This window comes from Tinamus guttatus, unplaced genomic scaffold (assembly GCF_059628265.1).
Source record: "Tinamus guttatus ecotype Peru unplaced genomic scaffold, ASM5962826v1 Tinamus_guttatus_pri_ptg000155l, whole genome shotgun sequence".
NCBI lineage: Eukaryota > Metazoa > Chordata > Aves > Tinamiformes > Tinamidae > Tinamus > Tinamus guttatus.
Window position 1 is genome coordinate 1,400,988 of NW_028288689.1, and position 25,206 is coordinate 1,426,193.

Genomic DNA, 25,206 nt, shown 5'->3' on the forward strand with positions numbered 1-25,206 from the left:
TTTTGAAAAGGGGCTTTAAAATGATAGTGTCAGAAAAAGCTGAGAAAAGGAAGACAAAGATCTGAAGTAGTAAAGGGGGTATATTTAGGAAGCCATTTGAAAATAATGAGAGGTAGATAGGAAACTAGGAAACGAAGGAACCAAATAAAGGATTAAGTCTAAAATGGAAGACAAAAATTTAATTAACTCCACGGTAAAGGAGAAAACAATGAGAAAGAGGAGAAGCAGTTTAATAATGAGGTAGAACCAGAACAAGCAGAACAACCATGGTTGTGACCCAGGCTTGCTGACCACCATAACCATTTTGGAAGAGCGGATCAGTGGTGATATAAAAAACAAGGCACAAACATAAGTCTAAGCACCAGCATTTTTCATGAAACCTAAGAAAAAAAACTTGTAGGTGTGAAGCAACACACACCTGCAAGATTTCATGTTGGGAAGACTGAAAGAAACCTTGAGATTTCTAGTAGCAACTGAAAACTTGGTGAAGTACCAACTGACAAGGAAAGCAGCAGCGTAGCTGCAGGAGGAACATGTCACTTAATGCACACGGCAGTGTAGAATAATGAGAAAGAGATTTAAGAATATGAGGTAACTAAAGGTAAGAATTCACTTAGATGTCAAACTATGATGGGTCTGAGTGACGATAGGACACCCTTTAGTTAAGTATGAAAGATAGGGGAGGTGTCAAAACCAGTAGCCTTTGACATACCCTAAAAGAAGAGGCAGAGATGGTCATCCCAGCACCTGAACCAAAAACAAAGCATCAGAAAGCAGAAGGAAAAAAAATCCTACAGCCTAAAACATAATGAGGAAAAATGTTCCTTTGAAGTAAAAGCTGGTAAGTCAAGACGAGAACTAAGTCCCTTGTTTCTAGGTTCCTAAGTTTCTAATAATTTGTCAGGATTATGGTCAGTTGATAACCATATAAAAGGTGAACCAAGCAAGGTTCAGAAAGCCAGAACTAAGGATGAAGACAACAGGCATCTTCCCAAACCAGATTTTAGGAGAAAAGTGCTGAAAGTGTGTGGGAAGCACAGGGGGAAGGGAGAGAAGGGCAGACCACAAACACAAACAGCCCAAAGGAGGGAAAGCAAGCGCCTCCACGGGAAGAGTGTTCAGTGCCTAGTCTTATTTCAGAGTAGGAAGTGATTACAGCAGTGAAGCTGTACATAATAAGAAATTATAAATATTCATTTATTCAACTCTTGATGAAACTGCATCAATAGTACTGCTTATTTAAGTACTTTTGTCCCATGCTGAACTTGCGATTGCTGCTCAGAGGCTGATCTGATCAATCTTCCCAGCCCCTCATCATCAGAAATGTTGACACAAAAGTTTCAGGCTGCCTCAGAGGGAAACAGCTGCTTTGTGCGTCCAGAAACTCCTGCTAAATGACTTCTGTTAACACACCCAAGCACCAGACATACTCCTAATGTGGCCAACACAGCATGCTGCTTGCTTGTCAACAGAAATACACGTCATTGGAGAACAGAGTCACTCAGCTGCAGGACTTATGACATCATTAGACAGTTCATAACCTACAAAGTGCTACAAAGCACTAAAGTGTTTTCTTTTTTTTTAACCCATTGCCACCTCAAAACATTATCTTGGCAGTTTCCCAGCTTCAGGTAACTGAGGTGAATACAAGAACAGAAGGTGAAATCCAGTGTCATTTGACATCCAAGAGGTCAAACTAGATATTAACGGCCTCATTTACCCTCAAACTTTGCATGCAGCTCTTGGAAAGCAGTTTATACCTGCAGAGGCCTGGCCTGATGTAAGTACCTTAAGAACACTGCTAAGAGTGACTTGATGAGCTGGGTTTGACCTCAAAACCACCTCAGGCACACCTCCAAAGCTGAGTTCAACTGGAATTAGAAGACACATCATTCACACAGATGTCAAAAGATTTCTGCTCCATGAGAACAACTGGAGAGGCACCACCCCTGGACTTCAACAGAGGGAAGTTGGAAGGTGCGTAGATACAGTACCACTGTGCTCAGCACAAATGCTCAAATCTGAGAAACCCTACATCTTTGCAAACTTCACTAAGTAGCAAATGGATGAAAAGTAAAAATACAATTTTTGATATGTATCCACAACATTCACAGATAAAGTCCAAATATGGAGGTCCCTGGATCAGCTATATTAGCTGCTTGCTGGTGAGACAGGGCAAAAGTACAACAAACAGGAGCCTAAGCTTCGATACTGAAAATTTAAAATCTTGCCATCATTCACAGAAACAAACCAAAAAAGCATTACAATTAAGGTTTTCTATCATGCAGGGCATTACAGAGCTAACGGGCATCAGAAGTATGTCATCCCACCTTTTTATACACTACTTCAAAATTACTACTGGAATTACATCTGGAAGAGAACATATTCATACAGCAACAGTGGATAAACTGTTGGTTTCACCAGTAATCTTTGGAGATTACTCAGAACATGTGAAATATACAGCATTAGTGACTTGCTTCAGGTGGAGGTCTAAATTTATGCTCCTTGGATGTGTGCCACAGTTAGCTCATATAACCAACTAGAGCAAAACTCTTCCAGCTCTCTTAGCTTCTTTTTAAGGATCACAGGGATCTGTGCTCATCTCCCTCTTGTCTCAGAAACGAGTATGTTCTCAACTTGTCCCGAGACACCCGCTGCCCCTCTCCCCACAGCAAAGACCTAAGCAGGCTGCTTTGCAACAAGCTCACAATGCCCCAGTTAAAACTATCTCCCCTACCTTGTTACGGTCATGGGAAACCAGTCGGAGTATCATGATACTCAACATGAATGCTAAAGAGCAACGAGAACCACAGCGGCAATTCATGCTATCAAATAAATACACTGACCAAGGCTCAGCCCGGTCAGTGTGCTAAATGCACAAGCAAGACATTCTCTCCTCGGATAAAAATCTGGTTTATGTGGCGTGTAAACACCTGCTGATAATCCACCTTGGGCCTCTTCTTTCTCCGAGACTGGCTTCTTGCCTGGGTACCACCAGCACTGGCACCCTCTGTGTGGGCAGTCCCGCTACCCACATCAGCTTCCCCTCGGGCAGCCGCATGCAGACCGTCACCTGGCACCTTCTTCTCTCCAGCTCTGCTCAAGCGTTTTTGCCTCTCACGCTCATCTTCTGCTCTCCCCCGTCCTGATCCAGCTTTCCATCCAAGCGTCTGAGAGTCATTTGTTGGGACGAGCTCCTCGGAGACAGTCTTTGAGTCAGCTCCCTTCTTTACTGAGGACTCCTGCAGTTTGAGTCTGTCAAATAGCTGTAAAGGAACATTTGTGTATTCATAAAACAAGGGAGGCCTCCTGTTTTGCACTTCTACGTGGTATTTGAATATTTGTACTGGAATCAGAGGTCACAATAAACAGTTAGTGAAGAACCTTCACTAGCAATAAAAAACTGCATTTCTTGATAAAGCCAAATTGTGATACAAGGTGAACAGATCTCATGCACATGCACGGGTATCTTTCGTGAGATCATTATGGAATGCAGTTAGGGAGCAATACAGATGTGCAGTAGCATTTAGCTTGTGACAGGAACAACACAAGTCTACCACGTTGCTCCCTTAGTTCTCCCCCCACAACCCTCTTGGAATGTTTTCAGTAGTACTAGAGACATTTCCACTCTGGTCTCCTTAGGCAGGACACAAATCCTCAAGTTAAGCAGCCTCAATCATCAGGGAGGACAAACTGAGAAAGGAACAGATGGTTTGTGCTCCCCAAAACAAACCAAACCAAACTAAGGGAGGCCTTGAGGGTATTCTGGGAGGTGAGCAGACAATGGAAAACAAAACGAAGTTAGAACAGCAAATCCAAAGCACTGTATAGACGCATTAACCTAGGAATATATAGTCCTGAAACTGGAAAAGAAACTGCTTTTATTCTGCTAGTAGGCAAGGGGTTTGGTTTTGCTTGTTTGTTTTTATGAAATACAGATAAATGAAAAGGATTCTCAGTGAACCTGTCTCTTCCTAGCAACAGGATGGAAAGCCAGTCCTGTGGGAGTGGGCTAAAGGAACAATGACAACTAATTAAACTAATCTTTTTAAAAAGAGAGTTTGGGATCCATTAGAAGATAGATTTAAATTGCATTAATTTAAAAGTAGATTTCTAACAATGAAACTGTAAAAGTTTTCATCATGTTGCTCTGATTTTAAAAGGCCAAAAGCTATGCCATTCAACAGGAACAGCTCTCTCACAGCTCTTTTTATTTATTTTTTTGTTCAAAAGTTCATCTATCATATGTTCTGTTTTTGACTTTGAAAACTTTTGTTTACGCAGCTGGTCCTAGATGGTATCTTGCTTTGGAGTAGCATGAAGCAGCTTGGCCATCACAGTACTTAAGAGTTTGAACTAGGAGTTCAAATGACCAAACAGACAAACTGCATCAGAGATGAACACTGTGGGCTACACAAACTCTAGCATCAGATTTATGCACTGCCAAGTCACCTCTCAGAACAAGTTTGAACTGGATCACTCATGGGCACAAAAAAGAACCATTTGTGCCAAATTAGCTACAGCACAAAGTATTGAATTTTGGCTATTGGAGGACAGGAAACAGTACAGAACAAATGCATCAAAAAGCACAAAGTGACTTCACAGAAGATCACATTGTATTAACAGCAACTGTGATCTGATATTAGGAACCTGAAAGTCAGAGCTTCTGTGACACTGAACTATGGCCAAAATACCTTCAGAAAGGCCAGAAAACTTTTTTTTTCCAGTTCAAGTCATGTTTGAGTCATCTGTAATAAAAGTAAAACATTTCAAATGTAAATATAGTTCTTCAGTCAATGCTACCCTTCTACTACTTTGAAAAATGCGATATTCCAAAAATTAAAATGCAAGACAGTTACCTACCCTGGTTAGAGTAAGCTGAGGTTCAACATAGAAAGCTTTGCCCAGTACTGGTTTCCTGTATGTCTCATCTACATCTGTCAGGGCCTAGAAGATGAAAGAAATGACAAGTTCAAAATTAAAATAAAAACCACAAAGGGCTTTCAAACCAGCTATGTCACAGCATTATGAATTATGCTCTATCTCAGGGACAGTCTGTCCTCTGTGCTAGGAACAAGCTGTGCTTTGGAGCTGGCTTCTTAACATCTGAGGTATAATGAGGTATAAAAGCAAAAAAGCTGCAAAGCTCAGCATCCATTCTGCATTACTTGCAAAATCTTTCTGAGCCTTGCCTGCAAAATCTTTCTATTTTTTCACACTTATTTCCAACTATTTCACAGCTCCAAACTCACAACTTCTTAATAGCTGCTATCTCCATCCATTGTCTTTAAAATCTTCATAAGGTAGGAAAGAGTGGAAAACAGCCAATCCTCTGCTTTTGTCTCTGACATGCAAGTGACTTGTTAGTAAAAGAAAACTCATTAGTGAAAGAAAATTGGCTGCCATTATAAGATGTTTGGATTTTGTACAGAAAACTTTTCACATTCTACTTTGCTGTGTTCTAATCTGAACCCTTTAAACTGTCGGGAATTCTTCAAAGTTTCCCCCTGATCCTCACCTAAGACCTTCTCTAAAATGGCTAAGCATCCCTCAGATACTCTAGTCCTACACCAGGACTGGAAATCCAGCACTCGGTGCTAGGACAAATTAGCTTTATGGGCCACAATATTACACTTATTCTCAAACTGTAACTCGGTTAAGCCTGTTGCAAGTTTCAGCATAAATCAAGGGAACAGTAATTACCATATTCCAAAACTTGTCAAATGCAACCAAAAACCCTGTGCAGACTCCACGAAGGCCCTTGAAAGTGCGGATATGGACGTTGATTTTTACACCATCTCGGACGCAGCGGTGAAGCTCTCCCAGCGGGCTGCCTTCATGAACTAAAACAGACAGAGAATGTCACTTGTTTCCAGCCAAGCACATTTGTATGTAGAAATCTGCTTTCCTGTACAAGTACGGCACATCTTGGAACATTTACTTTTATGGTAAAAGAAAACAGAAGCCACAAAACACTGTGGCTGTAACTCCTATAGATCACCAAATCTCTTTTACATCAAGGACAGTAAAGACTGCAGAAAATACCAAGGTCTCCCTTTCTACAACAAGAAGCCAAACCAGCCTTAGCTTAACATCTTTTTGCTGTATTTAAAAAGCACCCTAGGTAATCCTCATTTTAAGTAAATGTTGTCCAGAGGAAACAAAACCATGGAACTGCACAGCTATTACTGATAGCTGAGGAAACGTATTGGCCTGAAACATACCCCACACAATTCTTCACATTAATAAAAACAGCTGAAAGAGATGAACTCACCCCTTGTGCTTTAGACTTTGAATTCAAGGCTTTAATTTGCACATTAGAAAAATGCATACTACAGAACAAAACGGACAGCTGATCTGCATTATCGGGCTGCATGGTAACACCTGGCTACAGCATGGAAATATAAAGTAACCTCCTCTCAAGTAACTTACATCGTATTTATTATCTGCAATGCATTGTCTACTTTTTCTCTCTCTCCAGCTGGACAGTTGGATAGTTGAAAAAAAACATGTGTAAATTGTCTCAGCACCTCCCCACTTCAGTGCCAGCCTAACTGACACTGAACTCAGTTCTTCAATTCCCGGGTCCTCCAAAGGAATCAGACGTGACACTGTCACTGTATCAGATGGACATTTTTAATCAGATACAGCATTCTGCCTAAATCAGCCCTGAAAATTTGTATCATTAGATTGGGGTAAATACACTTCCACATTGGAAGGTTTATCTAGAACTTCCAAGAAAAATAATGAAATACAGTCTTTATTTCCAACTGTGCCTTTGCTTATCAGGACCCCATAAGGCCTGGTGGAAAAACATCAGCTTTATGGCCTGACTGGGTCTAGATAACACCGACTGCGCCTACTTTTCCTTACTCCTTACTGGAGCTGAGGCTCCAGCTTCACCAGATCAAAAGGCAGAACACGTTATTCAAGAGACCTTTCAATAATCAGACATCCACTTCTCAAAAAAAAAAAAAATAAAAACAGCAATGTGAGTAATTTACTTCAGCAACATCCAAGTTGCTGCAAGTATCCAAGCCTGCTATGGCCGGACTCTGCATGCACCTAGATTCTCCTGTAGCATTTGGGGCTGTTAATAGCAGAATTAATAATCTTTCACCCTCCATGCAACCAAGTAACACTTCACACACCAGTTATCCAGACTTCTTCAGAGTTCACACTGTCCAATCACCCATTTCTTGGCCGTGGAGAGATTAAACACGTGCTCTGAAGGGAAGCATCTAATTTATTTGCCAGACCACCACTAAAGCTATTTCTTACAGAGGTTCCTCTAGGCTTCAGTCATCTAAATACAAATTCTTTATGTGAAGATCCTAAATCAATATATACAGTCAATTCTGTTGGCAATCCTACAGAAACAGAATTTGCACAGAACTGCAAGCTTACATGAGGAAACTTAAACTCATACAGCAACCGTGGCAAGGAATATATTATGTTTTGGCATGTAAGTACAAAAAAGATCTGCTTTAGGCATTTAGACCTGAACATTTTGGGGTTTGCTTTTTTCATGAAAATAATATTAAGGCAATACTGGAGGTTAGAAGAGATATTTGACCCCAACGAAGATGCTATTTTTGTAATTAAGTGCACCTAAGTTACATCTGACAGCCATGTCACTTGGTTCTTGGTGTAGGCACACAAATTGCACCCCTGAATGTTTATAGGCTATTACCTTGACTGCGTACATAAATTCACCCAAGAAACTCAAATCCTCATCACAAGTGATGAATTTAGCAACATTATAGCTCCCTCCCACTTCACTCCACTGTTCCTCCATCACGTCACTGGGAACACCAGCACTGTTTATGCCCCCAGGATGCACAGTTAGCAACCAAGATTTTTTTAACAGGGTATCACGGACTCACATTGCGGTTATGATTTAACTACTAGCTGCACAGGTTCAAACCTGACACAAAAACAGTACTTTTCAAGCATGACAGCTTCTTTTCCCTTTTTCCTTGAAATCAAGGGGATGAACGTAATCAACAGAGCCATGGAGTAGGAGCCAGTATGAAAGCCTACCTCCGAGTACCCAGACTGTGCTGTTTGAGTAACCAGACGGTGCTGTGTCCCTATCTCTGCACACAGGTGGCCCAGCGCTTCACTGATCACTCACACCTGGCCCAGCCACTACCCTCCTGTCTCTCCTCTTCCCTTCAGTCCCTTCAGCAGCTCCTCTTTTCCAAAAACCAGCTGGTTGCACCTGCCCTCCCACTTCAGCTCCAAACCTTCCAGCCGGTACCTTTCCGGCCACCCCTCTGCTCTCCTGTACCCGGTGTCCACCAGTGTCCCAGTCCTTCCCCTCGTCCCTTCATCACACCTGGGCTGTGTCTCCAGCCCTTACGCCACTCCCAGACCTCCAGCCCCCACATCCCAGCCCACATCCCCTTCTCCTGCCTCCCCCCGGCCCCGGGCCCCCAGCCCAGCTGCCGCATCCCAACTCCCGCGTCAACCACAAACACTGTCCCCAAGCCCCTATCCCAGCCCTCTGCCCCCTTCCTACCCCCAAACCTCCATCCTGGTCTCCTCCCCAATCCCCCCATGTCACCGTCGCTGCCCCCCCAGCCCTCTGCCTGCAACCCCCACCCCGTCCCCGCCACCCCCAACCCCTCCATCCTCAGCCTGCCGCTCCCACAGCCCCGTCCCCGCGCCCTTACGCGGCATCCTGGTGAGGACGTTGCGCGGCGCCCTCCTGCGCCGGGCCGCGCCGCCCTCGGCCGCCGCCTGCTCGGGGCCCGCGTTCACCATGAGGCTGCGGAGGCGCTGGATGCGCTCGGGGTCGGCGGCGGGCGGGCCGCGGCGGGCGGCGCGGGCCGGGCCGCGGCGGGCGGCGGCGCTGGCGGCGCGGCGGCCGCGCGGGCGGAGCAGGCCGCGCTGGAAGCTCTCGTACTCGGCCAGGTTGTTGAAGCAGGGCGCGCCGGGGAAGGGCAGCGGGGTGCTGGCCGAGTAGAGCGCGAGCAGCGGGTCGAAGCGGCTCGAGCTCACGTCCAGGCGGCCCGGGCTGGGCGCCCGCGCGGGGCGGCCGCCTCCCGCCGCCCCCTCGTCCTCCTCCATGGCGGGCCGCGGTTCGCGGTGGCGCCGCGCAGCCCCGCGCCCGCCGCCAGGGGCCGCTGCGGCGCCGCCAGGTCCCGCCCGGCGCCGCGGCCGCCCCGGTGCCTCCCTGCGGGCAGGGCCGGAGCGGGGCCGTCCCGAAGCGCCGCTGCCCGCAGAGCGGAGCGCGGCCGGGGCCGCTGCCCGGCGCCGCCGCTGTCCTTCCCCAGGAGCAGGACGCGGGATTCCGCGAGGGAACGCGGCGGCACCGACCCTGCCGCCTGCCCGGAGCGGGCTCGGCCGCCTGCCCTGCAGCTTTCATCAGCGCCTCCTGGGAGCCTCATGGTTCTTCCAAGGGCCCCAGCCCCTTCCCGGGGAACGGCTGTTTCTTCCCTTGGTCCATTCAGGTCACAGAAGTTGCTTTTTCTAGTATTTAGATTAATAAAAATTAAAGGCCACATCTTCAAACATAACCCTACCCAGGCTGCAAAGTTTCCCTGCACATGTTAACACAGTGAAACACAGTCCAAGGATGCAAGGCTTACCTACTACAGACTTTCTTTTTAAAATATATTGTATGTATCACATGTATATATATATGTCTATTCATGTATCGGTCTTTTATATATATGTTTAAAGATATCTACGTAATATTTTTCAAGCAGAGGAAGAGTCACAGTTGCCAAAAAGTGTTTTTCATCTTTCCTTAGACTGCAGAATCCAAATACTACAAGCTCTGGAGTAAGGACTCTCTGGTCTACATCCAACCCTCTGTAGATAATGCCCAAAGTCAGGCACCACAGCGTTTCAAAGTCAAGTAAAGGGCACTCGTCTTACAGGATCTGAAGGAAACCCATACAGAACAGGATCAGGGAGTTCTTACTGCAGTAACTGACTGCAGTATAGTTACTCAGGCAGAATCATCCTCCCCCTGAGGACGAGACAGTCCTTCCCTAAAAGCTAAAAATAACGCACATCCTAATACTGTAGGGAATTACCATACACATAGACTCATTGTTCATTCTCAGAAAAAGGAAGAAACTCCCAAGGAGTAGTTTACACTCATTTACTACAGTTTTTCAAAGCAGTTATTACAATTTAGGGAAGGGAAAAAAAAAAAAAAACCCACATTGCTTTAAATGTAAATATTCTTCCCAGGGAAAGAAAAGTATGAAAGCAGAAAGGAAGCTGCTGTGTCAATGAACGAGATACAAACTTCATGCCAGTCTTTACTCACACTCAATCCTCTCCTGCTTTTATGGCCAGTCTCAAAGGCTGAGTATAAACTTTCATTTACCACAAGCACTTCAGCTCAATTACTGTTTCTTTTTGAATTGATTTGGCTAAAGCGTGTATTTCCCTGAAATTCCTATTATGGGGGACAAGCCCGTTTGTATTAGTGGAGATATTTCTGCTCTTAAATCTCAAAATCTACATGGTAAAACTGTTTTGACAATAATTTTCAACCGATACCTAAACCAGAACAAATCTGTGCACAGACCAGGCACACACATGCCCATTTTTCTCTAACAATCAGGTATCGTCATCGCTGCTGTATCTGGATCAACCGTAACAGAAGCAGAGGCTGCCACCACCACGAATTCTTGCTAGCACGCTCTGTGCCAGCACCATCAGTGTTCCCCTATGTTGCTACTTCTCAGTTGTCTGCACAGAGGCAGATGGTTTTCCAGGCCACAGAAAAATAGCAGCACAATGTTTAATCACTAAACATTGTCCTGACAGAATTTAAGTCTGTACAGTATCATTACTAGCTTAATTGTTTGAAAGCTTTGCTAAATACCAATAAAAGCCACCATAAGTGAAAAAAATCAAATTATAAACACAACAGGGAAGAAATTCTTTTTAAAAATCTTTTTTAAAGTATAAAAATTCTGTACAGTTGACAAAAGCTTTTCAAAATTAGTTGCAGTAAACCCACAGGCTAGGCTAGTTCCTTTTTGTAAGGGCCAGAGGCATTAAGTAGCTGAGCATTTTGCCACTAACTTAACTGGCCTTGAAATTTATTACCAACTGCAGTATTCTGGTCTGTTTCATAACAGAAACAAAAATCAAATAAATTACTTTTCCCTCAGCTTTTAACTGCTCAAATACATAACCTTTTATATAACTTAGCAGTTAAATGAAGCATCCTGTGACCTAAAGAATACTACAGAAATACATAACATTTCTATAGTCTTTTTAAAAATATGCATTTATAAGCATAATTAATTTCCAATGAGTTATTAACATTCAAAATATAATGATTTTACCTTTCCCAGATGGACATACCTTTGTATGTCAAACAACAGACCAGCCTCTATTTCTCCAGCAACAACAGTGCTAAAACAACATAGTTGTTGAAGAGGGTTACAAGTTACACTCTGCCAGCCACAATCCTTAGTCCTCACTTTGCAACAACCCTAGCAGAGCAAAATGTAAACTGCCAGTTGCACTTGCTGGAAAAATCAACTATCCTCAGCCAGAATCTCAGGATATTCCTCCCAGAACTGGTCCCCTATAATGTCACAGTGCAGAGGAACAACTTTAGTCCTAGTTCTGGTCACTTCAACTTCCTTTTCTTCTGTTTCCTTTGGCAGTTTTATTTTCTTTGTTATGACTTCATTAACCTGAGAAGAGAGTTGACACATTATTAGACAGGTAAGACTTCTGTTAGCTTTCATAAATGAACAAGACAAAAAGCTCTAATGAAAGTAACTATCATGCCTAGATGTACTACATAAATTAAATACTGCATTTTTTGAAAGGGAATCTATTTCATACTAAGTAGAACAGCATTACTAGTTCAAATCATGTACAGTTATCATAATTATCATGTAGCTTGAAGAAATCAACTGCAAATTCACGTAGTTGATGCAAAGTATTCTTGAATAAAATACAATATTCAGACTGCAGCCATTTAAAGCATATGGAAAACCTTGCAAATTGTCAACAATTACCAAGGAAAAAAAGAGTACCTACAAGAAACTAGTGGAATATATTTCCAGGTCAGAGCTTCTACCTGTTCCAATTAGTTTCAAATGAAACAAGAAAAAAAATACAGGACTATAAAAAGTTTTTTTTACACATAGAAATTATAAAGATGAATAAATTACAGAGAACTCTCGACATTGACTAATTTGGTCCTGATCACAAGCAAGGTGCATATTTCTAATTAAGATTACTAAATATGGAAGGATAGTAAGGCGAGAAACATTTATGACTTTCTGGGGCCTGATCTCAAGCAAAACACAGGCCAGGAATTTCTTGCACTACTTTTGCATCTGTGATAGATTTCAAGAACGATGCGAATTCTCAAGTTATTATTAAAAGAAATTCCTCATTAACAGCTGCACTCCTTCACACATTATGTAAAAAGAGAAGGAAACTAGGGGTCCTATGGGCTGAGCTATCTTGTTGAATGGAAGTTTTAAATTTTCCACGCAACCACTTAGCATCTAGACCTGTGAAGGGTCTGACGCAGACCCTAATGTTTACTGTATCAAGCTTTGATAACAGTCATAAAATCTAATTTTCCAGGAAACAAGTTTCCTTCTTCAATTTTTTTTTATTGCTAGCAGCATTGAAAAGTGTGTTATTCATTAAACAAAAAGATATCTACCAGATACATCAGTTTTGTGAAATTCTACATAAGGAATATATAACAACAGATGACAATGTACATATATTAATGGTTATAATTCATGTATAGCCACATTTCAGAGAGTAGTTTTTATACTATATTCATGAATAGATACCCAAGAAACATTTCTAACATAACTAGCAATCTTACATACCACTACACAGAAAATGTCATTAGTTTTACACGTTGTTATTTAAAGATTATGTCCAGAGAGCTCTACTTCACATTTGGTATTTTTACAGTATAGTTTATCTACCATAGTGAGCTGTTCAAAACATGAGCATGAAGCCAGTACTAATATATTTCTCACCTTCTGCCATATTAGGACAGTTCCTTTTCTGTACATCAAAGGCTCATTGTTGTAGTTGATGTTGAATTCAGAAAATAAAATTTCGTTCTTATCTCCTGCCAAAGTTCCCTGGCAGAAAAAGGAAAGTACTTTTAGAGAAAAAAATATACATGCAAATGGGATCACTAACACAAGTGATAGGTAAATATGGAAATAAGACTGGCATTTATGCAGGTTTTTCACCTTTAAATTACAGGCACAATTACTTCTCTTAATAAAGAAACTTCTTCCAACTGCCAAACAGCAATACTAAAAGATAATCTCTTTCAGGTTTGTGTTATTTTTTCAAAAGAGAAGTAAAAGTCAACAGAATCTAGGTGAACAGAGACATAATGTGCTTAAGTCTGTATAATCAGTCAGAATACTATAGAATAATCCAGCACTCGGTAGTGTCTAAATCCTCCGATTTTATTTCTTGTTCAAATATCATGGTTTGTTACATCAAGTGCTTAAAACTTATGAACTAATTATGAAATGAAAATTCTATTAACATTTACCTAAAATGCCATACTCTAAATATATTAGCATCTGCACAAATGAAGAGGAAGTTGTTGAATATGTACTCATAAAATTATTACTGTAAGAGCAGAGAAGAGAGCCAGAGCTGTTGGGTAGGCAAGACACAGCTTAGCAAATCGTGTGATTCTGTTTGTACTTAGAACGTAACTTACCTGAAGTCTATCCTGTGCTTGAACTGGTGTCAAACCACTTCGTTGCACAAGCATCCAAAACACTGTATTATAAAGGTTATTGATATGGCCTACAGAAAAAGAGGGAAAGAGTATTTACCAAATCTGAGTACTCAAAAAAAAAGGCAATGTTTGTTTGTACTCAACTGTACAAACATTTGTCTCTTTTAAATGCTTACAATCTGCTTGTCTCCAACTGAGGTAGTCCTTTAAATTTTGGTTGCTGGGATACAACACAACTCGTCCATCGAATCCTGGTGGATACAGGAGTTGCTGGTCCTTAAAATAATCCTTCCAATAGAAAACGTAACTTGAGGCAAACTGTGAGACCACATGAGTCATGAACTTACTTGCAAACAGCATGCAAAAAGAAAAAGAAAGCAATACATTACTACGATTATACTGTGATCATTTGGGCTATCAATAGCAGTCACTTAGGGAGACGGAAATAGCTCCACAAATAATCAGCAATAGCATTGAGTCTTTTGAAGAGCAGGAAGTATTGAGAATCATGTAAGAGTCTGGAAAGTTTGGAAAGGGTATCATTTGTTAAAAAGAAAAAAAAAAGAAGCTATATATTTAATCAATACTTTTTTAAGAACCTGTATCAGTGAACATATATTTCAGAAAGAATACACTTCTTAGTATTAAGGCAGCCATTACCTTGCTCTTCTTTTAAACCATTTACTCTTCTTTTTGAAAACAAAACTGTACTCATCACTTTGTCCATAAGCAATAGCAATATCCTCTAATTCGTTCATCACTGTCTCAGCACACTTGGTCATCAGATGAAGAGCACGATCATCATTTGGCTTTTTGAACTCGTGTTGCTCAGCAAACCTAAAAAGTAAAAACAGTTGAGTAAGAATCCTTTAAAAAGCTGCTCAGAAATGCTAACCCAATAGGTACTTGTGGAAAGTAAGTGTAGGAAAACTATTTTCGGTATGCTTCATTACTGGCAGAGAATTCCCTCCAGGTATAAACAAACTGTGCGTATACATCCAAGACAACTCACTCTGAGATTCAGTATCCCATCCTAACCATACAATAATCCTTCAGAATAACCATTTTCTCTGCTTCGCTTGGAATAAGAGGGTGACAAGTAACATTTTCTGTAGCCTCACTTTGCACTAGGTGCCTTTCTCACTCTGCCCAACATTTCAGTCAGTTGCCCAAACCCCAGAGCTTTATCAACCTTCATCAAAGCACCACCTGGAAGAGCAACTTTCAGGGATCAAAACCCCACACTAAAAAACTGTGACCCACTTACCTCTAAGAAAGCTGCGCACAGAAACCGACCCCTCCCAAAACTACTCCGGGTACCAGCCGCAGCCCTTCCCTCACTCCCTTCTGGGAAGCGCCCCCTGCTCCCCAAAATGGTTCCCTGGCCCCCTCTTTCTTCCCACTCCCGCCCGGCCTGGTCCCTGCCCGCCCGCCCGCCCGGCGCTACCGGTGGAAGTTGCGTCCGTCCAAGCGGACCACGATCCAGCAGTTGGGCAGGAGCGCGTCGTCCGCCTCGAAGTCGCGCACATACTCGAACTTGCTCTTCGCCATGGGCGGGGGACGGCGGAGGCTGCCCAGGCGCCTCACGCAGGCGACGGCCACGCTCCGCCAGCCGCGCAGCATCGCCCCACCGGAAGCGGAAGCAGCGGGGCGGCCTGCGCGGGTACGGCCATGAGCCCCTCTGTGCCGCGAGGGGAACCTCTCTATAGCGCCGGGGGTCCTCCGGGCGGGCTCGGGGCGGCCGCCGCGTGCCGTTAGCTGGCGGGGCGCGGGCCGGTGCCCCGAGCCGCCATGCTGCGGGCGGAACGCACCATGGCGGCTCGGGACACCGGCCCGCGCGCCGCCCGTCTCCACGGCGACGCATTGTGAGGGGGGCGGGCAGAAGCAGCGGCGCGCGCCGCCATTGGTGGAGGGCGCGGCCGGCGCGTGCTGCCATTGGCGGAGGGCGCGCGGTGGGCGCGCGCGCGCGCGGGAGGGCGTTGCGAGCGTTTGCGCCCCAACCGCAGGCGGCGCCAAACGGCCGCGGGCGTCATGGCCGCGGAGCGGGCGGCGGGCGGCGCGTCCCGCGCGCAGTGCCGGCAGCGCCTCCTGCCGCCCGCGTCCCGCGCGCTGCTCCGCGCCGCCGCCCGCCGCGACCCGCAGCCCCTGGTGCTCCCGGCGCCCCCCTCTCCGCGGCAGCTGGAGGCGGCGGGCGAGGCTGCCCCGCGAGTGCCGCGCGTCAAGGTGGAGGCGGCGGAGCTGGAGGAGGAGGCGGCGGCGGCGGGCGGCGGCTGGAAGCCCCTCTGGGGCTGCGGGCACGAGGCCCCGGGCGCCGTCGCGGCCGGAGACAGCTGGGAAGGCTCCAGGGAGCTGAAGGTGCCCGAGGACGAGGGCGATGGGACGGTGCTGCTGCCCGAGGCCGTGGAGGTGGAGCCGCCCGAGGCCCTCGGCGCGCTGGAGGAGGCCGACACAACCGTCCCCCTGAGCGAGGTGGCCCTGGACGGCAGCGAGGGCGGCCCGGCCGCGCTGCCCGGCCTCGCGCTCCTGCAGCCGCCGGAGCTGGCGGTGCCGCTCGTGCTGCACCCGCTGCCGTCCGGGAGCCGCATCCAGTTCCAGGGCCCTCCGCCGCCTCCCGAGCTGCTGCACGTGGCCAAGGTGCCCGCGAGCCAAGTGCCGCTCAAAATGCAGTCTTTGCTGGAGCCGTCAGTAAAAATCGAAACCAAAAACGTGCCCCTCACGGTGCTGCCCTCCGATGCAGGTATTAACGTGGTAGGAGCGCTTAGTGTTGGCAAGGTTCCAGCAGGAGGACACAAAGTAGTGCTGGAGAAGTGGCCCTTTGGATACAGTGTAGTTTGTACAGCTCGTTGTTCACCTACGGTGCAAACGTTCAAGAGCACAAAGTTCCCCAGGGTTCATCAAGCAGTATGGTTTTGTCTACTTGATCCTCATCCGCCTTAAACTCCTTAGAGCTGGTTTCAGGGTTGCAGTGATAGTCGTTTAAAGTTCAGCTTAGGCATCTGCTTGATTTTTAAAGCTATGAGGAGTTGAACACTTCTCATTAAGAAAATCAGGATATGTTAATTAATGAAGTGACTATTAAACATCTGGACTAGCATTTATTTTTAAAGACATACAGGTTTTTAAAATCAGTAGCCTTGCCCTTTACTGACCACATAGAGAGGTCATTTATAAGTTTTTTTCCACAGAGGAAGCTGCTGCTCCAAGTTCAGTTGTGAAAGGGTTGGGGTTTATGTCACCAACTCAATGCAAATCCAGCCTAAGGACCTAAAGCCAGATGTCATGTAACAGCCATCTGGTGAAACAAGTCCATCCAGCAAGTGGGCATCTAAATCTGGGAAAAGGAGGAGGAAAGGGAAGAAAAAATAAACAAAAAAAGAGCAGCAACAACCTCAGAGAAGTGAGGAATTGCAGAGATGTGGGGCTAAACTCCAATACTCTCATCAGATCCACGCATGCATCATTGGGATTTGGATGCATAGTTGGATGATGATAATGAATTTGCAGTGATATGGTCTATATTATATTTAATTTATCAATACACAGGCATTAGAGAAAACAATCTAGCCAATGAAATCCAAACTTTTTTTTTTTAATTTCTATTTCATATAGAAAAGAAAGAATCTTACAGTTCTGGATATTGCCAAATTCCCTCTGGAAATACCTCTGGAGTGTAACGTGTATTATGTATATTGCCTGGTAGATGATCTTCTTTCCTCGTTTTGTCACATAGGGATACCAGATACTCCATTTAGCAAGGACAAAAGTGGCCATGTGAAGCGCCCGATGAACGCGTTCATGGTGTGGGCTAGGATTCACCGGCCAGCTCTAGCCAAAGCTAACCCCGCTGCCAATAACGCAGAAATCAGTGTTCAGCTTGGACTGGAATGGAACAAACTGACTGAAGAGCAGAAGAAGCCCTATTATGACGAAGCTCAGAAAATAAAAGAAAAGCACAGAGAAGAATTTCCTGGTAAACATACCTTTGTTTATCCAAGTGCTCTAGAAGTTCAAGAACTATAGGGAAAAAAGAAAAAAAAAAAAAGTGATCTCTTTCATTAGTGCAAATAATAGAGTTGGAAGGAGTGATAGACTTTCAAATATTTGGTCTTTCCATCAGATTTTAGTACCTGAAAGCATAAGCATATTAATTTTTTTAAAAGATTGTCCATAAATTATGTTTCATTCTCCATAACTTCTGAATTTCTTACATCCTTAGACCACTGCATGTACCAAAGCTCTTCTGAATGCTTTATGAGGCTGATGGCCAGATACATAGTTTATTGTGAGGGTGGCCTGTTGAAACATGTTACAGGCTTCCAAGGGAGCTGTCCAGGTGGCCTGTGGTGACACAACATGCACCCACTCCTGTGAAAGCAGGAAAGGGAGATGCCCCAACAAGCACAAACAGTGTTGTGTTCTGTGAGGATCGGGATTCCCAAATCAACATGTGGAAGAAAATTTCCCCCACCTTTTTCAAAGGGTTAGGAATTTGTATCCTTAACAAATTCATTTCTCCATAACACTGCGGTTCAATTAAAAAGGCACCAAGGAAGTGGAGCAGCAGTTTTTGAGCAGTCTTTATGACAGCACTGAGACCTGGCGTGTCATAGTCCTTTCTGGCTGTGATGTCATAAATCTGCTGGTTCTCAATCATGACAAGGCCTGACTAATACATCATAAACAAACAGAAGACAAAGAGCAGAATCTCTCCTTCTGTCTTCTCACCTTCAAACAAAGAGTTTCTTTAAAGTAACATAAGAGTTAGACTGCCTAAGAAAACCAAGCTGCTCGGTCCAAATTGCAAAAATATTTCTTGGTCTGTTAGCATTTGGCTAATGTAAGTCAGGAACAAGTGTACTCCCTACAGCCAAAATTTAAACAGGTTTTCTAGTAGATCGTATATTTCATCTTATCTTTTAATCCCCAAGGTGTATGTAAGACTTCAGGGTCTAAGGAAACAGTCAGGAAAGATCCATGTTGTTAATACTGCTATACCCATGGTACAGTATCATGTTCTCCTTTACAGGCTTTTCTTAGCTGTGCAACATCAGTCCCCACTGTTTTGTCTCACAAACACTTTGAATGGTGACTGCATTGGTAGTCAAACTGAACAGGTAACATAACAGTGCCCAAACCTGCTCATTTTAACTCCATCTCCGATAAAACAGCCATTTGCCAGCCCACTGAAACTAAGAGTTTTGCCTTGACAACTAGAGCAGTTTATGATTCATATTCTTTTAGATACTTTAGATTTACGGATATTGTAGCTTTACAGAAAGAAAGAGATCATCCCCCAAGTGGGAAGTCTGCATCTTTTTCATCTCTGACAGGTTGGGTTTATCAACCACGACCGGGCAAAAGGAAGCGTTTTCCATTGACTGCCTCCACTGTGTTCTCCAGCACTTCTCAGAATATCATCACTACAAATCCAACTGCCATTTATCCCTTCCGATCACCCGCTTACTCCGTTGTCATCCCTAATGTTCAGAACAATATCGGACATCCTGTCTGTGAGTTTTTAGTAGTCTGAGTAAATGGTTTTAAAAATTAGAATCTACCTATTGTAGGAGAAGTTTTGCACATGATAGTGTAGATATAGTTAAGATAAGATTTCTCAGTCTTTGTAGACACTACTGTATCTGTCAGTCCTCCTTGACACTGCACTTCTGCCTTATAGCTCTTACCTTCTCAGTCATTTCTCCCTTTGCTGCCCTTAAATTCTTCTAGTTACTTCCCTATGGATCCCTGCTGTTCTCTTCCTGTCTTCTAGTTCTCCCCTTCTCTTTCTGCCTTTCTGGGTCTTTTTTTTTTTCCTTTGTAGTTGCTTCCTCTTGAGCTACAGCTGTCTTTTTTTTTTCCCTTTTGTTCTGTCCCCATCACAAACATATCTTCCCCCAGCAGATGAAGCAGCTGCTCAACACACACTGCTAAACCTGGCAGCACTTACTAGTTTGGCATCTCTTCCCTCCTACCTTGGTGTGTCTTTCTAGTGAGGGTACCACTGCCCTAGAACAAAAATCAACAGCTTAGGCTGCTTAAAAGAGAGGGCAGGTAGAACTGCCAATAAAGGCATCAGAAAAGAGGATGTTAAGTAGGGAGGGTATGGGCAGCAATTTTAAAGCAGCCTTTAACACTGGAAGATAAATTTTTCCCTTGCATGTTTTTTTACATGGGCAGTTTGATATTCATGCCCTTCTGGGATAGCTCTATATGTATTTCACCAGCTTGGGCATGTGACAGTTTAAGCCCACAAGGCTCAGCTTCTATGATCACCATAACATAGTTACAGAAAAAACACATTTAAAAGCTGCACTTAACCTGGAAGGACCCTCTGTTGTTGTTGTTGTAAGTCAATGTGCAGTGTAACAGGGTGTAGCATAAAACCCCACAGGCAAACAGACCACCTGAGCGCAGTCCCTCGTGTCGAGAAGGAAGAGCGCTGGCTCTAGCAGTGCATGGATGTGGGTTTCAGCCACAAATGGCATAGATCTGCTCACTGGCATTTTCCTTTTGGTGTGTGAACACTGGTCTTCAGGGAATGCTCTCCTTGTAATGAGGAAAATAAACTAAGTGGCCATTTATGCTTCATGGTAATATTTTGAAAGGTATAAGGGAGTATTCTACTTTGATTTGGTCCAGTTCTGAGTTAGCAATGTGATTATTTCCTAAGTCCCTCCACAGATTTTTGTTGAAATAATGATAATAAAAAAACTACTTCTTACCCTAATGTATCTCACATGCTACTATGTTTCATTCTAAAGTTTAGTATCTTTCTATTGTGATTGAAGTGACTGCAAACGTTTAGAAGCATTAAAGTCCTATTGACACAGACTCTTAAAGCAGTTAATGTTTTTTGAAAATACTAGCCCTAAGTGTTCTGAAACCTTTATGTGTAAATGCAACCCTGTTAACATACAGTGTGATTTGAATGTGTATAGTTCTGCAAGGCATTTCAAGGTGAAATTAGCTTGTCCATGTATGTCCATGAGCGAAACAAATGAGAACATGTGTCTGAGGGCAGGGCGTTGCAACTGTTGCTTCTGCTCCTCACTGCTGTTTGGCACCATGCAGGTTAATTAAGAATTTGTCTTTTCCCATCTGAGTTGGTAAACCTGAAAGGCTTTTCTGTTCCCTAAAGGTGAAGCTCCTGCCATCCAGCTGCCAGCCTCTTCCATTCAGCCTCCAGGTCCCATTACACTTTTCCAGCCTGCCATTGCAAGCACCACCTCGGTGGCTGTCCCAGCCCCAGCTCTGCCCCTGCACCCCGTGATTTCACCGCAGCACTTTGCTGGACCTGCGCAGACAGAAACCCTCGTGTCGTCTGGACCCAACTGCTCTGTGAAGAGACCTATGTCAGCTTCCACGGAGAGCCCCAGCAGGAGCCCAAGCAACACAAGCGCTGCCAATGCCAGATTTTCCGTCTTGGATAATCAGTCTCCAAAGGAGTATTCAGAGATTTCTACTTGTCCTAGAAGCGCATCTCTTCCCCAGGCTACCCCTCTTCCCCACTCGCATCTCTATCAGCCTCCTCCCATCGGTCACCCAGCCGGTCTGTTCGGAGCACCTCCGCGGTTTTCATTCCATCACCCGTACTTTGTACCTGGACCTCACTATTTCCCCTCAAGGTATGCAAAATATACAGTATAAATATATTCTCAAAATTAACAGATAGAATTAAAGTAGATGTTTGGGATGTGTCCCTGGATACTCCGACTGCAGCTGTCATAACCACCAGTATTTCTGAAATCCAGCCTAGTGGGAAATATCCTCAGAATTTCTATATAAATAGTAAGTCTTCATTTATCCTTTACAGTCTTGGGGTAGTCAATCAGAGATCACCCAATCCAAGATATCCATATGCTGCCTTATCTGTGACATAATTTTATTAATACATTAATTCTTTTTGTTTTGTTTTTGAAGCAACTTCCTTTATGTGTCTAGCGTGAAAGGGTGCATATGCAGGCCTTCCTTGCTGATACAAAATCTGCACATGATTCTTATTATGGCTTCAGAGCTTAAATCAGGCATATTTTTAAATAATTAGGACGATCTGACTAGCATAGACTGCACTAGAGCCGTTCTGATTTTCTTGTTTGAGTGATCAGCTTGAAAACTTGTGAGAGACATTTTCCCACCTCTCTCGTTGCAGCACGTGCCCGTTCAGCCGGCCTCCTTTTGGCTGTGGCAGCTTCGCCAGCTCAGTGCCGGAATGCCTCGGATTCTATGAAGACCAGTACCAAAAGCATGAGACGGTGTTTTCACCTCTGGACAGAGACTATCCCTTCGGAGAGTACCCAGAGGAACATGCACGGATCGAGGACTCCCGTAGCTGTGAGAGCCTCGAAGGAATTGCCTATTACAACAGCCAGTGCCACGGCCAGGAGGGCTATTTGAGCCCCATGCCGCAGCTGGACATTGGAACATTGGAGAATGTTTTGTCAGGCACCCCATCAACCCCCTCCAGCATCCAGCAGGTTAATGTGACTGACAGCGAGGAGGAAGAAGAGGGGAAGGTGTTGCGAGAGTTGTAATTTTGTAGCAAAGGATAATCCAGAGAAATACTGCAGAATGTGAAATAAATGTTTTCCTCTAACACCATCTTTTCAGTCGGTGTGTTCAGGGGGAAATCCCTGTAGCCTGAGTGACCTACGTAGATCATTTGAGAACTCTGATGATCTGTTTGTATTTTGAGAGATCCGATATAGACCTGGGAAGGTCCCAAAGCCCCTGGAGTTTCACCTGCTTCATCAGGGCGTTGTCTGGGCTCTGGCTCAGGAAAGCAGGAGCTTAGACAGGTACTCAGTTCTAAGCATGTGATAATGTGCTCTGCTGGAGACATGTATTTAAGCACATCCTTTTAATGCTCTTCTGAATCAGGACATTGCCTTTCTTTGTTCATACACAACATTTTGATGGTTTTACTTTAGGAATTTTAGCAAGTGGAATATTTCTGTTTTACTGAAATGGAATTCTTACTGTGAGGTCTTGAGAGTGCAGTCAAGAGCGATTCTCCAAAGTTTTATATTTTTCCTGTGACACAGTGAACAGTTTTAAGCTTTATTTAGTTAATTTTTATTGTAGGCTGCATTTGTGGCATAAATGTTATGTAATGCACTGAAAATTTGGTCAATTTCTGTAATATTTTATTTTGCAGCTAGTTCCATAAATGAAAATGGGATTGTCCAGAAGGTATGGTAGGACCTAGAGAGAGGAAAATTGATGAAATCTGGCTCTGTGACTTACACCAGTGAACTGTGAGTTGATCCCTGAGTGCAGTTAATACTGGATCTTCTAGAGAATAGTGAAGGTGGTCAAAAGGGGAGAGTGTCTGGGCTGAACTCAAAGACTAAGTAATTTTTTTGGACAATATTAATAATTAATGTTATTAAACTTTTTTATGTTTGAGGGGAGGGATTGTCATTTCTTTCTGGGAATCCTGTTGTTCTGCTGTTGTTATATTTAAATAAAATCACCTGAACAATGTACTTACCCCTAGTGTTTCATTTTAAGTCATGGACGTGGAGCTGAGTGACAACATGTAAACTGTAATTCATAGCCAATGTGGAAATATGGGAAAAGTTGTATCCTCTGCTTTTAATGGGGGCCCTAAAGTTTGACCATCTTATATCAGGTTATCTATAAACCTGTTTACACCGGGTCTGGTGTATCTTGAGCATCCTGTCAAACTCAAGCCCTCTGTACCCATCCATCGAGATAGCATTATTGATAAGACAGATACAAACACAATTTCCACATACCTCCAAAGACAGTCCTAAGCCAGAGTATATGAAGTCAATATCCTCTGGGTTCTTTGCACTTTGTCATGGTTATATCAATCCTTTTTTAAAGGTTTTCTGCTTCTGTGGACTCATAATCCCATTTCCCAAGTACACATTCCTCTTTAAGATAAAAATCTCTCATTTGAAAACTACTACATTTTGTAGTTAAAAACATAATTAAAATCAAGGGTAAATCCTTTCTACGTGACACACTGCGACAGGCCCTGGCTCCACTGCATCACCAGCACAGATGAAACATTAAGAGGAAAGTCTTATAAATAGTAGAAAATATCGGGTCCTAAATTATCTTCTCACTGCAAGCTGATCTGGCCTGCGGGAATGCATGGGGGCAAACGTGCTAATTCCTACTCAAGCATGTTTCAGGGTATAAAACAGCTGTTTGTGAGATTGCTCTCTAGATCTAACTTTTTTTTCTCCTGTTTTCCTTTTTGTGCACTGTGGGGTTGGGTATAGGACATATTGCAGTGCACCAGGATCTCAAAGAGTTGCTGTAAAAGTAAAAATCACTTCTTGTACTTGGAATAGCTTGTACTAAATACAGCAATAGCTATGGTGCTTTACATATACAAATACAGTTAAAAAGATGCAACATTCGAGTATACACAGGCTACTGCCACTAGGTTCACTTTTCTGAAGAAGGATTGGAGGAAAAGCCACGGCACCGCGGCACCCCTTAGGGAAGCCTGGCATGTGCTTCCATATTATCTCCCTCGGGGCACAAGGGGAGCAGCCTGTGCCTGGTCCCTGATCACCTTACAGCCCTGCTCCCTGCTTGGCAGGACAGCTGCTCCTGGGCTCTTCCAAGCATTCCCACCATTCTGCATGGATGGGGAAAACCAAAACTAAACTGGAGACTCGGGGTCAGTAGAAGCTGTTGTCAACTGTTAAAACCCAAAATAATGAAGTTTGCTCTTAAATCACCAATTCTCTTCACAGCTTCACAGCTTTCCTCCTTTGATCATTTCAAGTGATCCCGAGGAGACAAATGTTCAAAACCAGAAGATTTCACTTATCATTCAAGTCAGCCAAAGATACAGAATTTCTTTCATCAGTGCAAGTGTCTGAAATGCAGCGGTTAGGCTGGGCAAAAAGAAAAAAAGAAATCTAACCTTTTCTTTCTGATACGTTGATTTTTGATAGCACTTTCTCCAGAGTCAGTGGGAGGTTTTTAACAGCAGTTCATTCAACAACTTTTCCTATTTCTGAACAGACAGCTCCAATGAAAAATTACTGAGCTCTGAGCCTGGTGCGTGTTCCAGGCATTCTCTGAAGCCTGTTTCTTTAAGGGGCATTCTGCTCTGCAGCTCTGGCTATTCCCTTCTAGGTGGGTAACTCCCAATTTTCTATGAATATAATGGAAGAATTGTCACCGTTTACTTTCCTGCCAGTGACAACACTGTTAAATCACCTTGCAAACTCTGTGTGAAGTCAGTGCAAAAACCCAGTTGCACATGCATTCCCATCAGCTTTGCACCAGGGAAACAGAAACACCTAATTCTCAAAACTTGCTAACAACTGCATGCGCCTATCCAGGATGCGGAAGCTGCAGCTAAGCTTCCCTACCTTCATCCTTGTCTTCATCAAAGGCTATGCAGTAGATAAGAGACCAGAGCATAGATTTCCATCTTCCCAGCTGAGAGGTTTAATCATGCAATTAGGATCCTGGAGGAAATG

The 25,206-nt window shown here is 43.9% G+C and overlaps 3 protein-coding genes across 4 annotated transcripts; 1 reads left to right on the forward strand and 2 right to left on the reverse strand.

Annotated features, from left to right (window-relative positions):
• Positions 1–2,784: 2,784 nt before the first annotated feature.
• On the reverse strand, positions 2,785–9,075 carry LSM11 (LSM11, U7 small nuclear RNA associated). Its single transcript, XM_088522508.1, has 4 exons — positions 8,679–9,075; positions 5,704–5,843; positions 4,864–4,947; positions 2,785–3,266 (listed from the first exon to the last, which is right to left on the reverse strand). The coding sequence occupies exons 1-4, from the start codon at positions 9,073–9,075 to the stop codon at positions 2,862–2,864; spliced, it is 1,026 nt and encodes a 341-aa protein (XP_088378634.1). The 3' UTR covers positions 2,785–2,861.
• Positions 9,076–11,286: 2,211 nt separating this feature from the next.
• THG1L (tRNA-histidine guanylyltransferase 1 like) lies at positions 11,287–15,355 on the reverse strand. Of its 2 annotated transcripts, XM_088522580.1 has the most exons (6): positions 15,180–15,355; positions 14,393–14,569; positions 13,909–14,078; positions 13,712–13,800; positions 13,002–13,109; positions 11,287–11,678 (listed from the first exon to the last, which is right to left on the reverse strand). In XM_088522580.1, the coding sequence occupies exons 1-6, from the start codon at positions 15,353–15,355 to the stop codon at positions 11,517–11,519; spliced, it is 882 nt and encodes a 293-aa protein (XP_088378706.1). In that variant the 3' UTR covers positions 11,287–11,516. The 2 variants fall into 2 exon arrangements, with proteins under 2 accessions (XP_088378706.1, XP_088378707.1); XM_088522581.1 differs by lacking the exon at positions 15,180–15,355 and having other exon boundaries at positions 13,909–14,074; positions 14,393–14,505.
• Positions 15,356–15,763: 408 nt separating this feature from the next.
• Positions 15,764–22,490, forward strand: SOX30 (SRY-box transcription factor 30). Its single transcript, XM_010226201.2, has 5 exons — positions 15,764–16,469; positions 17,463–17,702; positions 19,063–19,242; positions 20,871–21,357; positions 21,882–22,490. Exons 1-5 carry the CDS (start codon positions 15,764–15,766, stop codon positions 22,261–22,263), a joined length of 1,995 nt encoding a protein of 664 aa, XP_010224503.2. The 3' UTR covers positions 22,264–22,490.
• Positions 22,491–25,206: the final 2,716 nt, after the last annotated feature.